Below are 17288 nucleotides of genomic sequence, written 5' to 3' on the forward strand. Positions count from 1 at the left end.
GGGGTGGCTGGACAGGAGCGTCAGAGCAGGGGTGGCTGGACAGGAGCGGTAGGCGGTGTCAGTGCTGCTGACATTCTAAGCCTTTTTTAAAGAACAAAAAAATAAGCAGACATCTAATTTAATTTTTCTATGCAATATGGATTTCAAGTCTGTACTGAAAACCGTTGTGACTCTGTGGCCGTACGACGGACAATGTGGATTTCTTATTTGTGGGTGGACTTGAAGAAGTGGTTATACAATAAATGATGCCTGGTGTGTCCAGTCACTGACCGCCGTCACGTCACCGTAGACATAGTCGCTCTTGATAATTCTCGGGGCACTATAGATCCATATGTCGGAGGTTTCCTCTCACACAGTATATGTTTTTATATGACTAGGATCCCGCTACAAGGTGGATGATCGGAGAGTGAATGTCGCCTGGAGGATCAATTACGTCATCACAGCCCTAACGGAGATCTGCAGCATCAGCATCATGCTCAGCGGTAAGAACAAATGGCGGTGTAATATATCACTGATATCAGTCACTATGTGCTTCATTCTGGAGATTTTTTTTCTTGTCAATCTGGATTTTATCTTGGTGGCTTCATCTTCATGTGTTCCCAACATTTTGTAGAAGAATCAAATGATCGATCACATTACCTAATCCATGATATATACCGCAATGTGGGTGCATTAAGCACCATATATACTAAACAGTGCAAAACCACCATTTATACCTCACACTATACAGCTGAGCCAGTGCTGAGGAACTGAAGTAAGTGGAGCCAGTGCTGAGGAACTGATGTAGCAGGATCCAGTGCTGAGCAGCTGAAGTAAGTGGAGCCAGTGCTGAGGAGCTGAGGAGCTGATGTAGGAGGAGCCAGAGCTGAGGAGCTGATGTAGGAGGAGCCAGTGCTGAGGAGCTGATGTAGGAGGAGCCAGTGCTGAGGAACTGATGTAGATGGAGCCAGTGCTAAGGAGCTAATATAAGTGGAGCCAGTGCTGAGGAGCTGATGTAGGAGGAGCCAGTGCTGAGGAGTTGATGAATGAGGAGCCAGTGCTGAGGAGCTGATGTCGATGGGGACAGTGCTGAGGAGTTGATGTAGGTGGTGCCAGTGCTGAGGAGCTGATCTAGGTCGAGCCAGTGCTGAGGAGAAAACACCTTCACCTGTCCATGTCACACACCAGTAATGTTCCAGCAGCTTCCTCCTGTGTTCCTCCCGACAGGGCCGGTTTTAGACAAAGTGGGGCCCTGGGCAAAAGTGGCCCCAAATGCTAATATATCGCACCATCAGACAGAAACATTTCTGTTGTATTTACAAGTGCTAAGTTCAGGCTGCTAAATAAGCGTGATTGACAATATTGAAGTCGTTCGATGCTTGTTTCCCGGTCTCTTTAGGGTATGTGCACACATTCAGTAATTGGCAGCGCTTTCGACTCAGCACATGTCCGCTGCTGGCTGTTGAATGCAGATGAATCCGCATGTGTTAAATAATAAAAATCTTTATTTTTATATAGCGCTAACATATTCCGCAGCGCTTTACAGTTTGCACACATTATCATCACTGTCCCCGATGGGGCTCACAATCTAAATTCCCTATCAGTATGTCTTTGGAGTGTGGGAGGAAACCGGAGTGCCTGGAGGAAACCCACGCAAACACGGGGAGAACATACAAACTCCTTGCAGATGTTGTCCTTGGTGGGACTTGAACCCAGGACTCCAGCGCTACCCTTACTCCAGCTGAGGAAGAATGATTGGTGTAGATAGTCCTTGATACAGTACAATACAGGTCCCATATAGTACATATAGTAAAATGTACTCCCCATGGTCCTTCGTAGAGTATAATGCAGCCCCCAAAGAATATACTGCAGCCCCCCTTATAGAGTATACTGCAGCCCCCTTCATAGAGTATACTGCAGCCCCCCTCAGAGTATAATGCAGTCCCACACACACAGTGTAATGCAGGCCCCACTCCCACAAACACACAGTATAGTGCAGCCCCCACACACACTATAATGCAGCCCCTCCACACACAGTATAATGCAGGCCCCACCCCCACACAGTATAATTCAGCCCCCCCACACACACACACTGTATAGTGCAGCCCCCAACACACAGTATAATGCAGCCACCAGAGTATAAAGCAGCTCATTAGAGTATAAAACAGCCCCCTCAGAGTATAATGCAGCCCTGCACACAATATAGTGCAGTCCCCCACATACAGTATAGTGCAGCCCCCACACACAGTATAATGCAGCTCCCTAAGAGTATAATGCAGCCCTCCCCTCACACGGTATAATGCAGCCCCCTCAGAGTATAATGCAGCCCATTGCAATTTCCATGTGTAGTTCCACCATTACTCCCCAGCAACATGCCCGCTGTCTTGGGGTCATACTTGACTCCGAGCTTTCATTCACCCCCCCACATTCGATCACTGGCTCGCTCTTGTCTGCATCTCAAAAACTTTTCTAGAATTCGACCCTTTCTTACTTTCGATTCTGTAAAATCTCTTATTGTTTCTCTTATTCACTCTCGTCTGGACTATTGTAACTCTCTTCTAATCGGTCTACCTCTTACCAAACTCACCCCTCTCGAATCTGTCTTGAATGCTGCAGCTAGGATCATATTCCTCACCAACCGTTACACCGATGCCTCTACCTTGTGCCAGTCCTTACACTGGCTACCCATCCACTCCAGAATTCAATATAAACTTATCAATCTCACCCACAAAGTGCTCCATGGTTCAGCGCAAACCTACATTTTTTTTATTTACCTATGACTAAGGGTGCCTTTGTGCACCAGAAACGCGTCAGACGTTTTTTGCATTTTAATATGGCATATTAGCCTAATAAAGTTTTTTTTTCATTTATGCCGGTGTGCCGAACAAACATTCTTCTTCTTGTGGATATCTACATTTTCCTCATCTGTCTACCTCCCTACCCGTGCCCTCCGTTCTTCTGATGACCTGAGGTTAGCATCCTCAATATTCAGATCCTCCCACACCCATCTGCAAGACTTCTCACGTGCTGCGCCAATTCTTTGGAATGCACTACCCAGGATAATTTGACTAATCCCCAATAAGCGTGCCCTAAAAACGCATTTCTTCAGACTGGCCTACCGCCTCAGCACATTAACCTAACTATCCCTTTGTTGCCCATTCAAAATTTTCTTCATAACCAGGTTCCTTGTATCATGTTAATTTAATATCCCTCTGTGTCTGTACTTTTACACATAATGCAGCATTACATGAACACACAATGTCTTACACTATGGCTGGTCAGAACAATGAAAGCAATTTGTCATGATCCAGTGTTGGATCTGGCGGTATTAAAAGCACAAAGTGAACTTTTTTTACTTTGGAAAGTTCCAAGGTGTCTTGACTGTCCCCGGTGGTGGTGAGTGGTATTGCACTTTAGGGTTTTTTGCACTTAATTATGGATCAGGTGTGACACCCTATAAAGGTGTGCTCAGGGGGTTCACTCACTGCCTGTGATATTGTGAGAGTGTGTTCACTCTGTTTTTGGAGAGCCTGGTTGAAGGATGGAGCTGGTGAGGAGTCCTGCGCAGCTTAGCCAGGGGGGAAGAGTGTCAGCTATGGTGTCTGGACGAAGGGCTGGCATGGCGTGGTGGGGTCGCAGTAATGGTGTCAGCGGGAAGTGTCTGCATGGGCTGGTGGAGTGGCGACTATGGAGAGTGGCGCTCACCATGTGGGACTTGGCCGCTGAGCTGGACTCAAGCATGCTCGACTTTGTGTCAGCAGCTGAACTCATCCTTGGGACTCTGGTTCTAAGCAGCTGCAACTGGTGTTGGACTCTGCTCCGAGGCTGCACTAAGGTGAAGGATCCTGTTATGGTGATGGATTCAGGTGGAGGAGAAGATGCACTCAGGTGGAGGGCTCTGTTGCTAGGAGCGCACGCAACAGAGCATAAAGCTAAGTGGTGTTTCCCCTGTATTGTCTCTTTCCTCATGTGTGTTATTAGTGCAGTGGTGGGATTAGTCTCCGCACCGACCTATTCCCTAGTGAGGGTTTAGGGTCAGGGCGAGCTAGGGTGTTAAGGTTCACGTGCGGCGACAGGTGCGGAACCGGCATAGGGAACGTTAGGAGTGCAGGGACACTGGCTCAGGGGAGCTCAGGAGGTCTCCAATTCCCTTTTCCCTATTGCAGGGCCCACCATTGTTAAAGTTACCCAGGTTCCCCCCTTTATTATTTAAATGCGCCTTACTGGAGGCGGGGTTTCCAGATATTGTATGTATAACGTGTAATACCTAAATTCGCCAGGTGAGGCGGCGTATCCACCTGCACGTTTTTATTATTTAAATGCGCCCCACTGGAGGCGGTGTATCCAGGGTCACGTGTGTTATGGGTCCGCTTTGCGGTAACATCTGCGTCCTGACACACGTGATCATGACACAATTGTTACCACCCACCTTTCGTGTCTCCCCTATTTCCGCATAGATTATAGCTTGCGAGCAGGGCCCTCATTAGTATCTGTTGATTTATGTGATTATTGCTATGCTGTAATGTCTATTGTCTGTACAAGTCCCCTCTGAAATGTAAAGTGCTGCGGAATATGTTGGAGCTAAGGAAATAAAATGATTATTATTATTATTATTATTATAGACCAAATATTACCATAATACATTAAAATCCTGTCCACACAGCATTAGCTGGGCAACTTTCTGGGTGTGACCCCCCCAAAAAAACACAACTTCTCAACCAAGTTCTGAAAGCCCAATATTAAAAATATCTAATCTGATATCGGATAAATGCACTAAATCTAAATAAATAATAATAATCTTTATTTTTATATAGCGCTAACATATTCCGCAGCGCTTTACAGTTTGCACACATTATCATCGCTGTCCCCATTGGGGCTCACAATCTATATTCCCTATCACTATGTCTTTGGAATGTGGGAGGAAACCAGAGAGCCCAGAGGAAACCCACGCAAACACGGGGAGAACACACAAACTCCTTGTCCTTGGTGGGATTTGAACCCAGGTCCCCAGCGCTGCAGTGCTAACCACTGAGCCACTGATCTAATCTATATAAACCCTCGTCAAAACCCCCCAAATCTACCTGCTGATATAAAAATCCTTCATTAACGGCTATAAATTTCGACATGCTTCTATTTAACCTCTTCCTGATCTTTTAGAAGAAAGAAAAACCAATGTGCGCCCACAACAACCGAGGGATGACTTCTGAATAACCAAGCAAACAATTTGGGAGAAACCACTTCAGATTCAAAACAGTCTGCTTCATGTGGTAAAGAAGCACAGATGTGTTCAAGTGACTGACATGAATGATCAAAACATCAGGCAAAGGCCAAACATTAGTCTAATGATGAAGCCTTCCAAATGAGACCAGAGAAAACCCCTATTACCCAACCAATAAAGTTCAGCTTGATTATGAAATAATAGATTTTTCCCATAAGATCTGGACGATGCTCTTTTGTGCCCAAAACACACAAGAATGGCCAATAATCCTGACAATCTTCTTCTGGGACCCTAAAAATATGATTATACCATATCAGCAGATTTGGTCTAATGTAGCTCTTAAACCTGTTAGAAGCCCATCTACCCATGTTCTTTATAACCGACTCTTCCAAACCCAAATTGGCTGCCTCGGTTGCAGCCCCTATTCGGAAGGAATGGGAAGAAATGTTAAATTCCTTCAACCCAAGAAAACTGAACAGCGCCTTAAAGGGAATCGGTCACCACTTTTTTCGCATAACATGTAAAGATATCATTCAATTCAGTGTCACCTATGCATTATTACAGTACATTTGATACCCCTTGACTCCCCACCTTTAATCAATAAATACAGTTTATATTCCTCCTGCGGTGTATGTAAATCTGCCCGATCCGGTCCTATGGGCGGGGCTTATTGTCAGTCTCTCCCCCACCTCCTGTCTTGCTTTGCGCATTTATTTCTTGTAATTCCTGCATTTGCATACTGTTACTGCGCGTGCGCAATCAAATGGCCTTTCGAGCGTACGCAGTATGCTATGCACAACAGTGGGCAAAGCATAAAATCAGTATTGCGCATGCGCCGGCATATGCCATTACGTTCTATGGCCCTGAAGTATTGCGATGCGTGAGGGAACACACAATTTGTATTGCAATACTTCCGAGCCATAGAATGTAATGGCTTATGCCGGCGCATGCGCATTACTGATTTTATGCTTTGCCCACTGTTGGGCAAAAAATACTGTGTACGCTTGAAAGGCCATTTGATTGCGCACGCTTCTAACCAACTATTATTATGGCGCAAACAAGTGAAAACTAAAGGTCTCAACCGCTCACCTTATCACATTTAGAAGATAAACAATTAATAGAAAAAACAAATCCATGAAGACTAGGAAGTCCTGAAGGCCTCACCCCATAAGGATACAAATAAAATGATTGGAACCAAATTCAATCTAATTGGGTTCTTATTGAAACCCAACTGAATCCACTTATCACACCAGGGAACAAAACACCAGTGATGATTCCAAAAAATGCTAATACTATAACTATAAGCTGCGCCTGTCAGAGGCCTAACCATTCGGCTTCGACAAATTCAGCTTGCCATAGAGAATGGTCATTGAACTGGCACGAAGACTTGCGCCAGATTCTTAAATCCTCTTCCATAGCTTTAGAAATGCGAATATGAGACACAGGTGAAGATAAGCCTTTCGTAAAACAATACAAACATTTCGCAAAAACTCTCCCTACCTGGAATAACACAAGCTGCAAAAGCTGGAATACCAAGTAATGATTGCATATCTTGTAAAAGAACCTTTTCAGATGACAACATTACTTCAATCCCATCTTTAATCCTGCTATGTTTTTCATGTGGTTTTTCATGTGGAAGCCTGAATTCCATCCTAACAGAAAATCTAAACACGTATGTGGAAAAACAGTCTTCTTAGATGTTTCCCTAAGAGAAGAAGGTTCTCAACAAACTCAAGCAATCACTTGAATCGTGGGAACCAAAAATTAAAAGTCGTCCAAATAGTCACCATCGAAACCGAAATTAACGCCAACTACCCACTCTAAAAATGATGAAAAAATTTAGAAATAAAAATGACAGGGTGAAACCAAAAGGTAAAGCCTTATCAAAATAACAGTCAATTTGAAAGAATAACTAATTGAAAACAAACGAAACGCAGACTTAATATCAGCTATAGCCAACAAGGCACCTTGACCAAACTTGTGCAATAATTCCAACGCTCTATCAAAAGACGCATACGATACTCAGGCTCTAGAATTGTCAACTGAGTTATTTAATGAAGAATGTAAAGGAAAAGATAAATGATGAATTAATCTAAAGCTATTAGGTTCCTTCTTAGGTACCAAGCCAATGGGAGACAGACAGAAATTAAGAAACGGAGGGGATAAAAACGGCCTTCAACCCAGCCTTCTTCTAATTTTCACTGCTTGTCTATTAAGATTTACTGATTTTACGTTCTCAACCGATGTGCAACCTGGAACCACTAAAACCAGGGACCGAAGAACCTTAATTGAAACCCCTAATTCACCGCTCCACCTTCTGATGAATTTGGGTAAACTTCGAACCAAGGAAACATGTTTAACAATTTCACCGGAGTCACTGCCTTTTGGAACTGAATCTTTACCCACCGGTTGCAGCGTGGATTGACCCTTTTTAAAACATCTAGACATCGGGTGTGCTCCACCACAACCTGCGCGTTCGTATGGGAATCGGCAGTTAAGCCATTGTGTTTCAGCGAACACAAAGCAAACTCCTTTACGAAAAGGATCATTGGTGTTGACTGACGGATATCTATGAACACAAACCCTATTAGGCATCACTAAACTAATCCAGAAACCCTAATCTAAGTCAGAAGCCCACATCTTTTTGGTCCCATCTTAGGTTAGTGTGAACTGATAACTTTAGTCTAAATAATTCATCATATAACAACCACGAGTTATCAGCAAAGTTGAAAAAAACCTCCAAAATAATATCTAAAAAAAAATAAATCTATATATTGAACTGAAGCTGCTCATTTATAGGACACTTTCCACCGAATACAGATGAAAAAATACAAAAAGCCTGCAGCCAATTTATTCAATGATCTCATTACATTTTGCTTTTTCTTTTCACGATCCTTTTCCTCCCTCTTATCAGATCTATATTTAAAAGAGGGTAGGATGGAAAATATCTCAATGTATTCACCACGCCAAATCTCTTAGAACTCAGGTTATAAGCGAAAGCCCAGGGGGAAACATCATATCGCAAGATTTTTTCATAACACAAATTTGCCACACCTGGGACTTTACCTGTAACTATTCAATCCAAACATATCCCTCCCAGACCTTCCTGGAATGGGAGCATTAAAGGGAATCTGTCTCCCCCCGCTGCATTTAGGGATCTTCTGCGCAGGCGAGTCACTGTGACCTCCGATGTGTGCCCCGTTAATATGCTCTCCACACTTTTTCCCTGCACAGTCATCACTAGGAACCATGTGTACATGGGGTGACAATGAAGTTGGGAGGGCGCCTTATCGGCACGCACAACAGAGGTCACTGGAGCGGAAGTCGCCGGTGCCTTTCCAGAGCCGACGTCCTGATGACTTCTTCCACCAGCGCCAAGATGCTGCCAGCTGTCCTGTCTTCAGAAGCTATTAAACGCTTCATCAGCCACTGCTCCCTGCCGCTCTCAGCTGCTTTTGCCAAGAACAGGTCAAATAGCTCTTCCATCCTGCGGCGGAAACGCATTGCTGTTGAAAATTTTCAGTCAGACAGCTCAAGAGCCGAAAAAACGTGGTTTAGATAGATGTAAGTTTCCTGCCTAAATTGACATCTGCCAATCATTGCCCTGTTTCCTAAAGCTGCCTTGACACATGATGTACTGAAGAGAAGGGGGAGAACAGATAACATGGACTGTACCTGTCATGGGTTTACCGCAACAGAAAGGAGCCAGAAGACCACTGTGGGGAGGTTGAACTGACGGACAGGTCTGCCTGTGGTGAGAAACAGGGGGACAGCGCAGTGTAGGTACAGGGGCGCTGAGATAAAGAGAAAAGGGGTGCCGTGTTGCAAGTTGACCATTAGAGGGCAGTGGGGAGTGTAAGAGAGTGACTGTGTAACTGCCATTGGTCAAGGTAACTGTCAGGTGATAGTGGGTGGAGCTACCAGGACTGGGAGTATAAAGGTTGATGGAAGGTTCTGGAAGGTCCAGTCAGCCAGGGGAGCTCACTAGAAAGGAAGATCTGCCGTAGAGAGGAAGACGGTAAAAAGCCCTCAAAGAGAGACTAACAGTTGAGACGGTCACGGTGGGTGGCCCAAAGGACAGAAGCTGCAGACGGAGACGGTCTGGGAGTAACAAGTGGACGATGTACTTTGAATGGTGAAGCGCTGTGGTGGATGTGCCTAGGGCAGCAACAGTGGGTAAAGCCACAAAGGACATCACGATGGAGAAATTAAGAAGTGAAGGTACCCGGGTCTGTGAACAAGAGGTCTGTCAAATTCCTGTGATGAATTGCGGTGGTCGTTGGAAAGGCGAACAATAAATATGGACCTGTTGAATACGATGTCTCTCTCAGTCTCAAGTCTGTCGGCGGGAAGAAGTGGGTCACCCCCCCGTCGGTCACACATCCTACACCACGTCGTCTGATTTCTCCTACTCCTGCACTGATTAGAAGCACTTTACCTTCATATTATATGGTGTAAATTTATTTGGGCAGTGAAAGGGGTTATTCTGCTCAGTTGACAGCTCCTGCATTAAGGCTCAGATGTGCACTGTTAGCCACCACCTTCTCCTATAGAAACTAGGCCCTGGCTAGCACTCATTGTCAGAGCTAGCTTATGCTGCATGGCTGGAGGTTCTTAGGGGTTATCATAGGAGAAGGCAGTTGGTGGGTTTTTCTGTGACTGTTGATAGGTTTTGAGTGTGTGATAATTCCCTTTCTTCTACTCCTTTGGTTTAACCCCATCCCCACTCCCTGTTGTATACCTCTGTTGTTTGTCTCAGTATATTTGTATCTTTGGTATTTTTTGTTACCACTGTTTGTATTAGTCTGTTGGTGTATTGTTAGTACTTGTTAGTGTACTTGTTAGTCTGGTTGGTGTACTGTATTACGGTACACTACTACTTCCCTCTTCCCTGGGTAGGGGAAGGGTACAGACTGAGGGCGGATTCAGAAGCTAAAGCAAGGTACGTGACCCCGTCATCTTCACCATCAGAAGTAATCTGGGGAACAGGCAGAGCAAGGGCGTCCCTAGCATTAGGGATAGGGGAAGGAGCCTCTGGTCCTGGGACACCCAACAACATGTCATGACAGTACCATTATATAAAAAATGAATTATCATATTAGAAAAAAGGGAAAATGATCCCAAGTGCCCCCTTGCTGATTTATTATGGGAAGCTCCCAGATCTTTCCCTAAGTGCTGCTAACAGCAGCATGAATATTGATTATAATTAGCCCTACTAAGGGCTGCTTTGTATACAAAAATATTTGGAGTAAAAACATCCACCAAGAGAGAATAAATTCGAAATAATTTTATTTGAATTACTCATAATTTGAGACAAAAGACACATAAAAACGGGTCACATAATTATAGAGCTCCATAAGATGAAGAATTCAGGTGCAGAAAACACACACATGCAACAATGCACAACAGCAAAATGAGCAAAGGATATATAATGGATATACAGGCATAAATAAAGTGCCAGTGCTTCAAGTCTAATCCAGGATATCTTAGGCACCCTAACAAGTGACCACCTCCCAGTAATATTTAATCACAGCATAGTAGCTCAAATCTGAACTTGGAGGCCACATAGTTAGATACCATTCAAAATTGCTTACCCATAGCTGGAGTATATCGCACGTGTAGCACTACCAACATGGCTATGACATTACAGTGACTGTCAGGCAATCCCCGCATGTTTATTGGCTGTCTAGCAAGCTTCAAAAACGCGGCGGGGCTTGGACTCGAGCTCCCATTCAAGCGTTCAAAAAATACTCGCCGAGTAAGGCCTCTTTCACACTTCAGTTTTTTGCATCAGTCACAATCCGCCAAAAGGACGGATGGCGGATCCGTTTTAGTACTGATGACGACGGATGGCACCCGTCCGTTTTTTTGACGGTTCCGACAAATAAAGAATTTTAAAGGAATCGCAGCCTGGAAAAGGAGAGACAGAGAGAGCGAGCGAGAGAGAGAGAGAGAGAGAGAGAGATTTTTTTTTGTCCGGCACCCAGAAAGAATTTCGGGTTAAATGAGTGTCTGGAGGATCCGCCACAGAAAAAAACGTTGCAAGCTCCGTTTTGAAATCTTTGAGGGTGGTAACGGACAGGAACCTTTGGCGGATCCGCAAAAAAAACGGATGCAACGAACGGCAATCTGTCACAATCCGCCAATAATGGAAGTCAATGGGGAAAAAAACGGATCCTCAAAAGAAAATTGAGGATCCGTTTTTTTTCAAAACCTGGCGGATTGTGACTGATTGTAAAAAACTGAAGTGTGAAAGAGGCCTAACGAGCATCTCGAGCACACATGCTTGAGCCAATAACGAGTAGTGATGAGCATCCTCGCTTATCACTAGTGAAAAAGAAAAAATAAATTTTTACCTCAAAAATGTTGCTTTAGCCCTAGATTTTTCCTTTTCTCTAGGGCAACAGGATAAAGTGGACCCTAAAATAAGTTGTGCAATTTCTCCTCAGTGCGCCGATAGCTCATGTGTGGGGGAAAACATCCAAGGCTCGGAAAGGAAGTAGCGCCAATTAAATTCTGGAGCTCAATTTTGGCTGGAATAGATTACTGATGCCTTGACACATTTGAATAGCCCTTGACATGCCAAAACAGCACAAACCACCACAAGTTATCCCATTTTGAAAACTACAGCTCTTGAGGAATTTGCTTAGGTGTGTAGAGAGCATTTTTAACCCCCAGGCAATTCACAGAATTGTGTAACATTGGGTTGAGTCGATGGAAAATTACCATTTTTTGCACTAAAATGTTGCTTTAGCCTCAAGTTTTTAATTTTCAGAAGGGGTAATAGGAGAAATTTGTTCATACAATTTGTTACACAATTTTTCCAGAGTAAAGCAATACCCCGTATGTGATCGAAAACTACAGGGTGGGTCATTTATATGGATACACCTAAATGAAATGGGAATGGTTGGTGATATCAACTTCCTGTTTGTGGCACATTAGTATATGGAAGGGGGGAAAACTTTTCAAGATGGGTGGTGACCATAGCGGCCATTTTGAAGTCAGCCATTTTGGATCCAACTTTATTTTTTCCATCTACTGTGCAGACAGGACTTCTATCTACTGTGCAGGCAGGACTTCTCTCTACTGTGCAGGCAGGACTTCTCTCTACTGTGCAGGCAGGACTTCTATCTACTGTGCAGACAGGACTTCTATCTACTGTGCAGACAGGACTTCTATCTACTGTGCAGACAGGACTTCTATCTACAGTGCAGACAGGACTTCTATCTACTGTGCAGACAGGACTTCTATCTACTGTGCAGACAGGACTTCTCTCTACTGTGCAGACAGGACTTCTCTCTACAGTGCAGACAGGACTTCTATCTACAGTGAAGACAGGACTTCTACCTACTGTGCAGACAGGACTTCTACCTACTGTGCAGACAAGACTTCTATCTACTGTGCAGACAGGACTTCTCTCTACTGTGCAGACAGGACTTCTCTCTACTGTGCAGACAGGACTTCTATCTACTGCGCAGACAAGACTTCTATCTACTGTGCAGACAGGACTTCTATCTACAGTGAAGACAGGACTTCTACCTACTGTGCAGATAGGACTTCTACCTACTGTACAGATAGGACTTCTATCTACTGTACAGACAGGACTTCTACCTACAGTGCAGACAGGACTTCTACCTACAGTGCAGACAGGACTTCTATCTACAGTGAAGACAGGACTTCTACCTACTGTGCAGACAGACTGTTCAGAAAAGAGCGACCAGAATGGTGACCGGTCTGCAAACCCTGTCTTATGAGGAAAGGTTGCAGGATTTGGGAATGTTTAGTTTGCAAAAGAGAAGACTGAGAGGAGACTTAATAGCTGTCTACAAATATCTTAAGGGCTGTCACATTGTAGAAGGATCAACTTTATTCTCATTTGCACAAGGAAAGACTAGAAGCAATGGGATGAAACTGAATGGGAGGAGACACAGATTAGATATTAGAAAAAACTTTTTGACAGTTAGAGTGATCAATGAGTGGAACAGGCTGCCACGAGAAGTGGTGAGTTCTCCTTCAATGGAAGTCTTCAAACAGAGGCTGGACAGACATCTGACTGGGATGATTTAGCGAATCCTGCTTTGAGCAGGGGGTTGGACCAGATGGCCCAGAAGGTCCCTTCCAACTCTACGATTCTATGATTCTATGATTCTAGGACTTCTACCTACTGTGCAGACAGGACTTCTACCTACTGTACAGACAGGACTTCTATCTACAGTGCAGACATGACTTCTACCTTCTGTGCAGACAGGACTTCTCTCTACTATGCAGACAGGACTTCTACCTACTGTGCAGACAGGACTTCTACCTACTGTGCAGACAGGACTTCTATCTACTGTGCAGACAGGACTTCTACCTACTGTGCAGACAGGATTTCTATCTACAGGGTGTCATTTATATAGGTACACCTAAATAAAATGGGAATGGTTGGTGCTATTAACTTCCTTTTTGTGGCACATTAGTATGTGGGTGGGGGGAACATTTTCAAGATGGGTGGTGACCATGGTGGCCATTTTGAAGTCAGCCATTTTGGATCCAACTTTATTTTTTTCAATTGGAAGAGGGTCATGTGACACTAATAAAATGCAAAGCATGGAGGGCACCATCAAACAATTAAGCTAAATATAGTAAAGATCCAACCGCAGTATGTCTTAGAGTTAAATCCAAGTGACCAAAAGAGCAAAGAAGACATACAAAATAGCAGGGATCACCTTTAGAAAAAAAGACAATTTTTATTTCATAGGACATACAGAACACCACAAGGAATAAAAACACTTAAAAAACTATACAATGGTTACCGCACATAACCTGTATAAGTGAGAGCAGCAAATAACCTTGTACCATACTTGTATTGATATATAGATTCCTGAATAATGGTCAGTACGTTGTACAGAATGTCAAATAAATAAGCTTACAATAAATGAATACATAGCTCTATAACTGGGGGATAGGATGTGGGGTCCGTAATGAGAATCAAAGATGGCCACAATACGGTCAAAGATGGCACCAAATAACAGGCCGCTAGTGCACTAACCAGTGCCCAATAGGGTTAAATGATCCCCTTGAATCAAGAGCGTGAGGGAGGGTTAGAAAAATATCCGAATTACCACAAATATATCAATCCTCCCCCTCTCATACTTTACCACCCCAGACTGCAGGCAAGAATGAAGACATGCTCCCTGAACACCGGTACTCATGAGGGATATATCAGTATGGAAGAGCAAGGTGCCGCTCCCATAACCCGACGCGTATCGTCACCGTTGTGACTTCATCAGGGGTAGGAGCATGTGACATTAAACTTATCGAGAATTTCACAAGAAAACCAATGGTGTGCTTGGTTTTAACGTAACTTTATTCTTTCATGAGTTATTTACAAGTTTATGACGACTTATAAATTGTGTTCATAGTGCGGCCCATTGTGTAGGATTGTCGATACAACCCTCTTCTCCCGCTCCTGACACACGGATACCGACACCACAGAGGAAATGCTAGCACAGGCTTCCGGGATCCGTTGTTTCAGATGCTGCACAGCATAGACCATTGCCTTCAGATGACCCCAAAGATAAAAGTCTAAGGGGGTCCGATCGGGCCCACGACAACCAATCCACTTTCCAGGAAACTGTCCGTGTAGGAACGCTCGGACCTGACCCCCATAATTGATGGTACGGTGCGGTATATGGGGTGCAAAGATAGTGGGGCCATTCTCCATCAATGGAAACCTCAATGCCACCGGATCTCTGACATTGCTCCATGATGGTGTGTCGCCCTCTTTATGCTCTGAAGATGGCACGTTCCCGGAGTCTCTCCAGTAAGATGGTGCACCCCCACATAATGGGTGTCAGGTCTAAGCATTCCTGCAGGGAGTCTGACCCCCCTAGACCAGCATTTCTTCTGTGGTGTCGGTATCAGTGTGTCAAGAGTGGGAGAAGAGAGTTGTATTGACAATCATACACAATGGTCAGCACTTTGAACACATTTTATAAGTGGTCATAACCTTGTAAATAACTCATGAAAGAACAAAGTTACGTTAAAACCAAGCACACCATTGTTTTTCTTGTGAAATTCTCAATAAGTTTGATGGGTCACATGACCCTCTTCCCATTGGAAAAAAATAAAGTTTGATCTAAAATGGCCGCTATGGTCACCACCCATCCTGAAAATTTTCCCCTCCCATACAGTAATGTGCAGCAAACAGGAAGTTGGTATCACCAACCATTCCCATTTTATTTAGGTGTATCCATATACATGGCCCAACCTGTACTGTGCAGACAGGATTTATATCTAGGGTTTCATTCTGCAAAATATCCCCCCTCACACACTGCCTCTCTGAATGAATTGCCTCCCATCCCCTGCACTGTCCCCCATTCTGTGCCCTCACAGTAACATTATTTGTGACCCCCATTCACACTTTTAGGGCACAATCTTTGCCCCACACCCGCCGGCTGACTGGCGCTCCTCCACCCCTGTCCTGGCCCCGCACTGTTCAAATGTATTTGTGTCTAAAAGCCATGAATCCATTCGAATATGAGAAGGGCGTGACGTCTCCTGGGCCTCAGAAAACCCCTTGGCGGCCACATACAGAACTGTATCTGCAGTACACATCTCCACCGAGCCAGTGTCCCGGCAGCTCAGCGGGCTTCTGACCCATAGGACAGACTGCGAGGCCGGACCCGAGCCCTGGTCAACCCCCCTGGGCTCTGGAAAATGAAGCAACTGGAGCCTGTTCATGGTAGCCATTTTTGGAGATGGCAGGCAACCACGAACAGCTGCTTTATGCACAAAAGTGTGGTATATAGGGGAGCGTACAATGGTGGAGAGTATAATGGGGAGTGTATACTAGTGGAGCATACAGGGGTGGAGTGCGTAAGGCAGCATGGTGGCTCAGTGGATAGCATTGTAGCACTGGGGTCCTGGGTTCAAATCCCACTCAGGACAACATCTGTAAGGAGTTTGTATGTTCTACCGGTGTTTGTGTGGGTTTCCTCCAGCTTCTCCAGTTTCCTCCCAAACTCCAATGAATGATCGGGACTGTAGAGTGTGAGCCCCGATGATGATAATGTCTGCAAAGCGCTGCAGAATAAGATAGCGCTATACAAGCGATGCATTATAAATAAGTGGGGGAGTGTACCGTGGGGTGTATAGCGGAGCTCCTCTCTGCAGATTGTCGGAGGTTGTTCCTCTGTGATCAGTCACTTCTGGGACCCCGGTGCCGCCTCCCCCAACCATTTCTCCATCTCCTAATAGGCTGTTAGGGTTCATTTTGTTGCAATGTAACTTATTTTATATTATTATAACACTTGTTACTTGCGCTCTCCTTGCTACACACAACGTTCTCGGGTGGCACGTCCCATTACCTATTGGTCGTTGCTACATTGTTTGTTTTTTTACCTGCACATTTTTCTCATCTCATTCAGGTTTATGGAATAAAGCACACGAGACACCGACATATTGCAGATTTAGATACGCACCGGTCAGGTTCCACTGCATAAAGATCTGAGTGGGCCGGAGATTACTGTAAACCCCCTCACATTTACTGGAACTGTAAGATGTTTGTCTCCTGTGCAGGTAAAATACGCAGCATCACAAACTCAAGGGAAATTAGCCCAAGGGCTTGTGCACACGTTGCATTTTTGTTGTGCTTTTTTCCCACTCAGATTTCGTGCAGAAAATATGCAGCGTTTCACAGAACCAGCAAAAATGGTATTCCTGATATTCGATGCATCACAATAATAAAAGTTAAAGTCCCAAAGAGGAACCAAGTAAAAAAATCAAAAAAGTTAAGATGATTAAACAAAATAAAACCCCCCAAAATAAAGAACAAAAAATATTACACCCATAAACACAAATATTTATGTAAAAACTAAAATAAACAAAAACTACAGATATACGGTATCGCTGCACCCAGAGTGACCCGAACTCTAAAACTGTCCCACTAGTTAACCCCGACAATGAACACCGTAAAAATAAAAAGCAAAAAACTATGCTTTATCATCATACTACTGGAAAAAAGTGGAAAAAAAGCGATCAAAAAGACGATTGTAAATAAAAATGACATCGCTCAAAAACATCATCTTGTTCCACAAAAAACAAGCCG

The 17288-nt window shown here is 44.3% G+C and overlaps 1 protein-coding gene across 2 annotated transcripts in view; it reads left to right on the forward strand.

Annotated features, from left to right (window-relative positions):
* The window catches only part of LOC141096668 (uncharacterized), a 42632-nt gene extending 36619 nt beyond the window's left edge, over window positions 1–6013 (forward strand). Inside the window, exons 5-6 of one of the 2 annotated variants that reach the window (XM_073583385.1) lie at window positions 378–482; window positions 5137–6013. In XM_073583385.1, the coding sequence (XP_073439486.1) occupies window positions 378–482; window positions 5137–5186 (155 nt within the window). In that variant the 3' untranslated portion in view covers window positions 5187–6013. Of the gene's footprint in view, window positions 1–377; window positions 2715–5136 lie in introns of those variants that run through there. The other variant, XM_073583384.1, reaches the window with a different exon arrangement.
* Window positions 6014–17288: the final 11275 nt, after the last annotated feature.

This window comes from Dendrobates tinctorius, unplaced genomic scaffold (assembly GCF_039654945.1).
Source record: "Dendrobates tinctorius isolate UK_male_01 unplaced genomic scaffold, ASM3965494v1 ptg000077l, whole genome shotgun sequence".
Taxonomy (NCBI): Eukaryota; Metazoa; Chordata; class Amphibia; order Anura; family Dendrobatidae; genus Dendrobates; species Dendrobates tinctorius.